Below are 10,820 nucleotides of genomic sequence, written 5' to 3'. Positions count from 1 at the left end.
TTTTGCTAACGCGACAACACGACTGAAGTGCACTCTCTTGATACTCATTTGCAAAACAGCTTGCTTTTTTCATTGGGCTCGAATTCTTTACTCTTTCCTTGTATTACGTGTGTGTTATTTCCTGTATGATATAAGTGACCGTAATAAGAATATTATAGAATTGTTAGGAATCTAATGTACATTTTTCATTCTCATTATCATAGCAGGAAATAAAACAAACAAATGCTCGTTTTGTATTGTTTTATGGTAAGTGTCAACATAATTCTAACATTCTAATGTTTAAAGCATTACCTCAACATACCATAGCAAGCTTCCCTAATAACATACTCATTATAAAACTGTATAACTAATTGTTATACAACTAATGTGAGTCATTAATAAATTGATTTAAATAAAAGTATCGTAAGTGTGCTACTTGGGTAAGTTGAATAAGTATCATGTATCCCTAGGTGATATGTGCATTATTCAGTTTGTCAACATTGTCGATGATTCACAAACTCTGTTTTGGGAAAATCGTCAAAAGAATACTATTTACAAACATTTTGGTGTTCTTTTCCAGACCAGATAAGCCATTTTACCGTTTATTCGACATAAGCTGAGATATCACAAAAAGAAATATGATTTTACCAACTGCGACATCTAGCGGGACAGTTCTGAATTTGACCGATCATTTTCAAATTCGTCTTGTCTAGACACACAACTTTGTCAAAAACCGCCACTTTCTATCGTATCATGGTCATGAGATATCATCATAAGATTATAATTTGACCACGCGCGCCACCTACTGAGACAGTTTCAAACTTTGTTATGAATTTCCAAATGTGTCTTGTTCGAACAAATAACTTTGTAGAACACAATAACAGTCTATCTCGTCACGACTCTGAGATATTCCAAAAAAAACTCAATATGCTCGTTATAAGCGCCATCTACCATATCAGTTCCGAATTTTGTTATCCGCAGTCAGATTGATCTCGTCCAGATAAACAACTTTGCCAAAGACAGCAATCGTCTATCTCTTCTCAGTCCCGAGATATTAGAGATTCTAGTATCGAGATTCTAGAATCATTTGTTTTGGTCGCCATTTGCGCCATCTAGCGGATCAGTTTTCAAACTTTATTGTTCGTTTCCAGATGCGTCTTAAATTGATAAACAACTTTGTCGAAAAATGCAACCTTCTATTTCATGTCAGTCCTGAGATATAGGCAGTATTATTCGCCGTGTACTCAGTACACGACGCGACCGCTTATGTAACTTTTTTTAACGCGACCGCTCTAAGGTTAAGTGTGTAGGCAAAATTCATCTGGATTTGTATACCTTATAATAATTTTATACGTTCTTTGGTTGACATTGACGTTTTTAATCGTTTTAGTTTTTTCGCTTTTCACTTTTGCGGTTTTCGCCTCGAGTCACTCGAATCAATACAAAACAACGGATTTTGTACGTTTTGAAAGTTTTGAATTAGCAATTTGTTTCGTTCCAATTTCATTCAACAGTACAACAAAGTGAAGTTTAGTAATCTTCATTGTCATTCACATGCATAAGATTTAAATCAGCGAATATGGCTGATGACGAGAGTACGTTCAAAAAACCAACGTTTGATCTGAAGGCGTTGAGCAAAACAAAAAAACAGGATTTACCAGGGACAGTGCGCAAAGTCGATATTACCGCACCTTCATCTTCAGGAGAGGAGAACGATAAAGGCAAGGAGCAACAATTGACCGGCGAAACGAGCGAGATACCTCCAGTTCCATATAAAGAACCGAGCTGGTCTCGCAAGTGTGAATCTTCCCTAAATTACGGACTGGAAGTACTGAAAAATGGTGTCATAATTGAAGAAGTGAAAAATCTACAAAATAAGGCATATTGGTTATTTGGGCGGTTGCCAAACTGCGATATTAATATGGCCCATCCGACGATTTCGAGATATCACGCCATATTACAGTATAAAAGCCCACCGGAAGAAACAAGTGATGATTCGGAGGAGGAAGTTCAATCCAAACATATAACTATCGAACCAGGATGGTACTTGTACGATCTCAACAGCACCCACGGAACTTATCTTAATAAGCAGCGTTTGACATCGAACACCTATGTAAGAGTTCGAGTGGGCTATATGATTAAACTTGGTTCGAGTTCTCGAACCTACATTTTGCAGGGCCCCTCTGAGGACACTGATGAGCCATCCGAGTTGACGATCACAGAGATGAAAGAGATGCGACAGAAAAAGGAACAACTTCAGCGTGAAATGGCGGAAATCGAACGGCAGGAAGAAGAGCGGATCGCAAAGCTAAAAGAGGAGGAAGGCATCAATTGGGGAATGGCAGAAGACGCAGACGAGGAGACCGACTTGACACACAATCCATACGCAGCTTCTAACAATGAAGAATTGTTTTTAGATGATCCTAAGAAAACACTGCGTGGGTACTTTGAACGGGAGGGACACGATTTGGATTATCGGTTGGAGGAACTGTCCGCCGGGACGTATGTTTGTAAGGTAGAACTGCCGGTTGATGATGACTTTGGGAGGCCCATTATTGCGGAAGCCTCTCACAAAGGCAAAAAGAAGGAAGTGGTTGTGCAGTGTGCTTTGGAAGCATGCAGGATTTTGGACCGGTATGGTTTACTGCGGCAGGCTACACATGGTAAGTTTGTCTTGTTTTAAAAGAATAAAAAAATTACTAGAGGTTTTTTTTCAGAACCACGTCGTCGGCACAAAAAAACGTCGGACTCGGATGACGATGATTTTCTCGACCGAACCGGTGATATTGAACGGCGCCGACAAAGAAAGCAGACCAAATCTTCAACGGAGGTGCACACGTACGAAGATCTCATTCGGCGTGAATCAGAATTGCTGGAAAGGTTGGAAGAGTTGGAAACAAAAATTCAACGTCATCAAATGATTGAAAAGGGCACTCGATTGCCAGAAAACGATGAAGACGTGGACGACTTTTTGACTAAGCTATCCGAGGATAAACCATACGATAAGTTTGAGATTCGTCGCCTGCGATTGGAAAAAGATCGCCTCATGAAGGATCACGTCACACTGCAGAAACTTATTAAAATAGCTAAACCGTTAGATCTGCCAAGTGTAATTCAAAAGCCCGGCAGTTCAAAGGATTCTAAGGAGCAGTTTAAGAATAAAATGATGCCTCTATTTGGCAAAAGAAGCAAACTGAGTAAATCGTTTGGTATTAAAAAATCAGACATTAAAGTTGGTGGTTCAACTAGCGCTCACGGCGAGGAAGTTGAAGAAGAGGACGGAGAACCACAGCAAAGGATCGAAACTAAGGAGCAAATCGAACCCAAGGAAATCACTAAACGCGTCATGGGCCCATCGTTCAATCCAGCTCTGTTAGAAGAGCACCGTAGAAAAACTGCAAACAGCGATCAGCCAGTGTTGAAGCAGGAGAAGCCTTCACAGGATACTAGGGCTTCGGTTCATCCAGTAGTAGATGAATCGGTTGTAGTTGGGACCAGTAAGCGCAAAGCTGAACTATCGGTAACGGAAACCGACGGTCTTGAAGCTTCTGGTGCGACTACTAACAAAAAGAAGCGCCATCGTCAGCGAGAACGGGAACGTAACCGGGATAATGTTGATATTGACGACAGTGAGGAACTGCAAAGTGAGGAGAAAAATGTCGATTGGGTTCCACCGGAAAATCAGAGCGGTGACGGAATTACTCCACTTAATGAAAAATTTGGATATTAGTATTCAATATCGTTCCATGCTATTGTGACTTTGGTTTATGAAAGAATCTTTCATGGTCAACCGGAAATAAATTTTGTTAAATGAAAGACAATTTTTTTTTGCTTCTTCTTCGGCAGCTTAAAGCCAGTGTTATCCCGTCGTACTGTCCTCCTCGGCATTCTACCGTAATCTCCCGATTTGTGTGATGGATATCAAGAAGTGATGTAGCTCGTGGTTAATGCGTCAGTCTCCCCTTTCCCTTTGAATTTTACCAAAGCTAACCCGCAATACCGTTCGTTCGAATACGGTAGATACACGTAAGTCTTCTGTAAGCAGAGTTGGCCTTTAGTTCCGAAAGGAATAAATCATCGTTAATCCGTTATCCAGTCCGTTATGCCATCTCCTTTCCGTAACTCTCTGTGTCACTTGAAGGGACTCAAACGTGCCCTCAAAACACGCATGAGGACATCATTCGTTCTAGAGTAGCTTTACGTTAGCTTATGGAATAATCTGCCATAGTTGTTTCGTTCGACTAAAATCGATGAAATTATGGGAAAATTTGAACGGATGATTGTTGATTGTTGAATTACACGTGACGAAATAAACAATCATATAATATAAACCACAAAATCAAATTTCGGATAAAAAACCGCTGCCTTCAGAATTATAGGTAGGAATTCATATGCATAATTTATTGAATGCCTTTGAGAAAAAGAAGTTTACATCAGCATCAGTTCATGGTTCACGCACTCGAGTTCTGTTCCTTGTTCATTTAAATGTTTCATTTAGTCCGAATTCTCAAATCCTCATGTTTTGAAGCGAATAGCTGTATTGTGCTTATGGTAGTCTAAATTTGACTGCATAGTGACCATAGTGAGGCCAGACAAAAGTATCCAATTTATTTGTTTATTTTTTTAGGACAATAGCGTTTGAGTTAGTACTAAGTACACACAGACATGTCTCGTGGCATAGATTTTATTCGCTAGTAATTTATTTTTCTGTGATAAATTATAGCATTTATTCTTCTTTTTTCACTATCAATAGACATCGAAGCAACATCCGTTTCTTGACAGCAGCATAAAATCGTCCGAAAGAAGAGAAAAGGCCCAAACACAATCGATACGTTTGCATTTGCGTTCAGAAAACCCGTCAGACTCTAGGGAAGATTATCGAATTCCCGGAAACGGAAGCGTTTCAATTGTGCTCAAGTCTTAAGTGTTTTAGTTATGGTTTAAAAATAAATGATAGAAAACAAATGTTGGTACTTATTACCAGTAGGCTGTTGGAAAACTTGTTACCACTACAACAATGTTTTATAATGCGCCTAAAATCACGCGTACCATGCTCATTCTAGTTTTTAACAACTCATTTAACTGAGGTGTTTTTAGTAATTTCCAAATATCAGCGAATATTTTCCCAAAAAATCAAGTAGCCGCTTCTTAGTTATAAGGACATAAATGTTAACGCTTAATGTCACAAATTCAACAACCAAGAAGTACAATAGTTATGCTTTCAAAGAATTACCGCATTCAATTATTTGAGTTGTTGAAATAATATAATGAGCAAAACAAATCTGTCTAAAACATCTAAACACTTGCATTCAGTAGACAATCAGCACACTCATTCGATCGTCATAGATGCCCCATACATGTTCCGAATCTAGATAGAAAACAATTGCTGGTTGTCCTCGAATTCATATATGTATTCGATTTGCTGTTTGTTTCCATTGCTATCGTCCATTAAAATCTTATGGTTCTCATTAATATATATATATATATGTATGTATATGCACTACTTACGACTATACAGACACAAATTTTGCTTTTAGTTTACCTTCTATGTTAATTATTTGTTGTCTGCTTCCGACTGGTATTTGATTTTTTTTTATAGAATATAAACTAATCATCTAGCTCCTGCAGTAATATTTTCTCTATCCAAAGACGTACGTACACAGTAGGCTAGTTTTTCATTTTTGTGTTTTTTTCTTATACCACTGCCAAACATATGCAGGTATTCGGAATCTGTTCGGCCTCATTTTCAACCGGTTAGGTTATAAAATCAAAACGTAGAAAAAACTTTCAGTGTATTACTCAGATTATATTGATTAGGTTGAATTTAGTATAGTTTTGCTGTGCAGCGGATCTTAAGAACAGTTATTCTATTTATAGTCTTGGTTTGTGGATTGTTTGGAAGGTGTGGTAGCAACTATAACTTTGCTTCGGAAAACTAAAAATTACTGACAATAAATTTGAAACGAACGATTTGATAATCAAACATCAGTAGAAAATAACCGTATAAAGACACTGAACACGGCAGATTTCAAGGTAACTTGACAACTTTTTTTGAAACTTGTATTACTAATATTTATTCACCCTTATTCTGCGAGGCGAGTGACGTGACTATTTTGGAGTCACTAAAGTTTTTATGAGCGTATTAGTGAAATACGAAACTGAATGACAAAAAACTTTAATCTGCTAATCAGCTAACTGCGAACTAGCTAGCGAATAGTGTGTTAGCTAGCTTTTAAATGTGTTAGCGCAGTCATTAGCTGTTTTGGAAATAAATACAACTATCTCAAAACGGGTTAAAAACGTCTTTAAGACCTAACTCTCCTTTATCGACAGGCTTCGCAGCCGGTTATTAGATTACAGGACAATGACGGGACTAGTGCAACGATCCTAGTGACTAGCAGCCCCACGCAGGCGAGATTCTAACATATGACGACTGGCTTGTTAGACCAACATCGTACCTCGAAGCTAAACGGGCAGTTAATATCTCACAAAAGGACCCAATTCTGTAAGTCATGTCGTGCAACTCATCTCGATTCAGTCACTGTTGAGTGTCGAGTATGGGGAGATCGGACAGTAGGTATACCAGTACAATGCACCACCAAATCGAAACTAGCTTTTAGAGCGATATAAAACAGCATTTTCTGGTTCATTCATCACAAAATCATTTTCTAAGATGCTTGACTTAGATTTTTTGTAAAACCATAAATCGGACTTTTAAGCCACAAATTAACCACTGGGAAAATATTGGTAATAAAAGTTCCAATTTTTTAATGTCGAACCATCTTGAGATACGCTTGAACACGTAAATTATTTTTTTTTCAGTATGTTTTTTATATACAGCCAACTAATTGTTCCAACATTAACAAACTAATTCTTTTGGTAAGTTACAGTAGTGCCACACTTCAATCTTATCCGGATGCTATCATAGTTCGATTGCATTACAGTATGTGTTACTGTGAGGTTCTTTTTATTCAATCTAAATTTTTTCCGCGTACCCTTTTTTCGGGACGTCGTCGAAGAAATAGGTAAGAATATGTAAGAATGGAGTTATTTGTGTAGTGTAGTGTTAGTGATTTGGAGGTGTATATTTTAATGAGCCTGTGTGTGTCTGAATTGAATAAGTGGGAAAATTTTATTGTGTTTAGTAGCTTACTTGCGTAAAGAAATGTGTTTAACGATAAATGCAGAAAAAATACTCCTTCTATTGACTCTTTTCTTATTAAATCTTGAGAGTAGCGAGAAAGCTAATTCCGGTATAAAACTTGGGTTGGTTCAAGTTTGGTATAATTGCAATAGTTACAAAAGTATGTGGCAAGTATCACATTTTTTATATGTTTAAATAAATAAGATTATCCTTATTCAGCGAATACTTTTAAACATATTTTTAGATTCCACGGATCAAAGTATGTTTTATGGAGTGCTACATCACTAATAAACACATTGGTTAAATGTTGTTTTCTGCTGCTTTTTGCCGGTTTGTTGCATTTTACTTCGATCAACTGGAACGAGCAGTTTGGCGGCATCATGTAATTGTGTGTATTTTTCGTATCCTGAGTCCTTTATATTATGCAACACATTGTAAAAATTGTTATCTTCTCTGTCACTAGTAGCACTTACTGCTATCGATAACATTAGATGAAAAACAAGTTCGGACCTCACACCGTGACTAATTCTAGTCATAACTTATATAACTTATGACTTACTGTATCCTACGCTGTACGGATTCTAACAGCTAGCCGCTTCCTACCACTAGTGTTGTAGCAAGCATCATCAAATCACTCCTCCTTCCGTGTCTCATCTGTAATTAGTAATAAAGGAATGCAATGAGATACCATAGACAGCTTACAGTGTACAGGAATTAAACATTTATCTATATTTCATAAAAAACTCGAATTGTAACTATTATATTCAGAAAAAGTTCGAATGTAAGGAGGGAAAAATATAGTAGCAAGACCGCGTTACTTGTATCACACGTGTTTAAGAAGTAAAGAACTCGTGAAGAAGACGAAGCTAATTGAAATGAAGTCTGTGCTAAAGAAATTTTTAGTAAATGTAAGGGACACTTGTTGGCATGATAGATGCTGGCAGATAAAAGATGATAGTGCAGTTTTCTTTATTGAAGTCGACCTAAAGAGTCCCGAAAATAGGCATAACGTAGCTATCTCATTAGACTATTTTGTGTCTTATTTGCAATCTTTACACTTTATTCAGAGACAAATCTTTAAAATTTCACTACGATAACACCCCTTTAATAGTGCACTATTTGCTACAGAACACAAATCTACTTACACGACACTTTACTTACACCGTTGATACTGCTGAAAATATGAACCACCACTACCCCCTCCTCCACCGCTGCCAACGCCCGGCGGGGAAGTTGGCGACTCGTCTGTGCTCGCACCGCGAGCTAGAGCCCGCTCGTCAAAGTGCACCACCGGGTTCCGTTCCCGATGCTCCCATCGTTCGTCCTGTTCGGATTCCGGATCGAAAACCAACGATCTCGGTGATGTGGGCTCCCGGAACTTTCCGCCTTTCTTCTTGTCGCCTTCGTAATCAACTCCGCCGCCCAGTATTCGGTTGCCGTCCGGTGTCGTGTTACTCATATCCAGCAGGAGCTTGGAAACCTTCTTACACTTAGTCATGTGCTTTTCAGCGCGTGCCATTTCAGTGTACGTTTTGAAGCATTTGTGACATTTAAACTTTTTCTCCACTATTTTCTTCTCCTTCATTGGTTTCAGATTTTTCATATGCTCAAAGAGATGTTTTTTGAGCTCTTTTTTCAACTGAAACGGCTTTTTGCAGAATAAACATATTGTATACCGAACGGTCACATCCAGGGCGGGACCGGAAGGGTCATCACCACCATCCGCTGACCTTCCGGATCTGTTTACCACCTCGATGTTTTCGCACGCTTCCAGCTCCTCTAGCGACTCCGAATCCGAGTCACTCTCCTGATCAAGTGCTTCCAACTGCCGATCGATGTCTTCTATGCTGCCCTCGAAGTGGTGTTCCGCTGCCGCTCCAGCTCTAGCGCTCAGCTGACCACCGCGAGCTTCACCGTGTTCGCTCATCGTTTTCTCTTAGGTAATTAAGCAAATTCTGTCAATAAATAAATAAAAAACGAAAATTATTAAAATTCTGTAGAATTTTGGCCAATTAATTAAAAATAACAGTCATTTTTTAAGTAAATAACTTCAATTGTGATCAATCAAAACAAACAATATTTTCATTCACGACTACGCAGATTGATAAATGTTATTAGACTTAATAATCCGTTCAGTTTACCATATATGTACCCTAATACCTTATACTAATTTCGGATTATTATTATTTATTAGTATTTGAACACTTTTCAAATATCAGTTCTGGGGTTTAACGCTGATAGCAGATTTGAAAGTGAATCCAATGTGCCTCTTGATGATTCACAAAATTTTCAGTGTTTGCGCTGGCTTATGAAACAGTGAAACAAGATAATATTCTTAGAAATACACATGACTAGGCAGTTCGGTTTTTAAAAAATCATCTAAAATACAGAAAAAAACATCGAGAAAGTCTTTCCGTAAAAAACTATTTTTAATGTTAGTCTTGAGGAGCACCAGAAGTGACTTGAAAAGTGTAATCAGTATTAGGTAATAATTTTTTTTTAAATTAGAAAAACTTAAGAACAATTATCAACAACTTAAATTTTACTAAACTTTGCATTTGTTAACATTGATTTATAATCCGAATGTTGTCCTTGAAACTTTTTAACATACGCAGCAAATTCTGGTGACAATTTTGTAAGTAAAATTTATATGAACCCTGCTCATACCTAATGCATTCAAACATTGCTCTTCGATATCTGAACCGGTAATGCGAAATATCATTACAAACAGAGAAAATAGCAGTATCATATACATGATAGCAATAAAAAGTAATCCGCAGCCATTAGGCCATTGTGCCGTCGAGAGTTTATCTTTTCACTTCAAAAAATTTTCTTCCGATAACTTTTTTATGTGCTTTCTTACCTTCTGATCAAGTTTCCAAGGGGTTTTCAATTCTTCACTACTTGTATGCTGCAGTGTAGTGCAATAGGCTGTTTTCCAACGTATAAATTTAGAATGGATTCATTAAAATTTTCTTCTAAGCGAAAAAAATCTCGTCACGACACAATTCACTACAAAATTTATCTTTCGCTTTAGCTCGATGTCGGTGATGTGATCAGAGACGAATGGTTATTTCTGTGCATGTGTGTGTGAGTAGCGGAATTAATTCATTGGGAGCGACGACGTGGGAGAGCTGCCAATAGTGCCAGTAAAAAATTGATTAAAAAGTTCTTAAATTTCGAACGCTTAAAGCTGAATCTAAATATTGTCAAAAAAATAACTCATCAGTTGACCGGAAAGCTATTGATTAAGTAACAAAAATAGTTTACACATAATTCGAGACTTGCCTTTATTATGTCGGGGAGTACTTAGTAGAGTGTTCAATGGCAACTCTGTTTAGAGTGCGCGTGTGTGCGAGCAACAGGAGCAACACGAAGAAGCAAAACACGAACTGTTCGCAAACACCGACTTTGCCCGGTTATCATAATATTCGTCTTATAAGAATACGCCTTTACTATCCCTATAGGCCAGATTTGCCGTCATGGAAAAGCGGGACGTATATACAAACGGCGCAGACTGTTTTGACAATTCTGACATTTTGGTCATTACAAATTTCCCGGAAAGTGACAACTACAGTTTCAAGATGAGCAACGAAAGGTATTGTAAATTTGATCTCGTGCACAGAATAATATAATTAAACCGATTAAACCCTAAATTAATATGCTTACTTTTTACTCAAATCGGTACGTCCGTGCG

General features: G+C 37.8%; 2 protein-coding genes across 4 annotated transcripts; one reads left to right on the top strand and one right to left on the bottom strand.

The window, feature by feature from the left end:
- Nucleotides 1-1,444: 1,444 nt before the first annotated feature.
- Nucleotides 1,445-3,769, top strand: LOC128732754 (kanadaptin). The gene is made up of 2 exons (XM_053826095.1): nt 1,445-2,642; nt 2,697-3,769. Exons 1-2 carry the CDS (start codon nt 1,559-1,561, stop codon nt 3,707-3,709), a joined length of 2,097 nt encoding a protein of 698 aa, XP_053682070.1. The 5' UTR covers nt 1,445-1,558; the 3' UTR covers nt 3,710-3,769.
- A 595-nt stretch (nt 3,770-4,364) lies between these two features.
- Nucleotides 4,365-10,587, bottom strand: LOC128732761 (uncharacterized). Of its 3 annotated transcripts, none has more exons than XM_053826110.1 (3): nt 10,412-10,587; nt 8,285-9,078; nt 4,365-7,777 (listed from the first exon to the last, which is right to left on the bottom strand). In XM_053826110.1, the coding sequence occupies exons 2-3, from the start codon at nt 9,048-9,050 to the stop codon at nt 7,755-7,757; spliced, it is 789 nt and encodes a 262-aa protein (XP_053682085.1). In that variant the 5' UTR covers nt 9,051-9,078; nt 10,412-10,587; the 3' UTR covers nt 4,365-7,754. The 3 variants fall into 3 exon arrangements, with proteins under 3 accessions (XP_053682085.1, XP_053682086.1, XP_053682083.1); XM_053826111.1 differs by lacking the exon at nt 10,412-10,587 and adding an exon at nt 9,987-10,173 and having other exon boundaries at nt 8,269-9,078; XM_053826108.1 differs by lacking the exon at nt 10,412-10,587 and adding an exon at nt 9,987-10,173.
- Nucleotides 10,588-10,820: the final 233 nt, after the last annotated feature.

The sequence above is a fragment of the Sabethes cyaneus genome, chromosome 1, assembly GCF_943734655.1.
Source record: "Sabethes cyaneus chromosome 1, idSabCyanKW18_F2, whole genome shotgun sequence".
NCBI classification, from domain to species: Eukaryota; Metazoa; Arthropoda; class Insecta; order Diptera; family Culicidae; genus Sabethes; species Sabethes cyaneus.
This window is presented reverse-complemented; position numbering and strand designations above follow the sequence as displayed.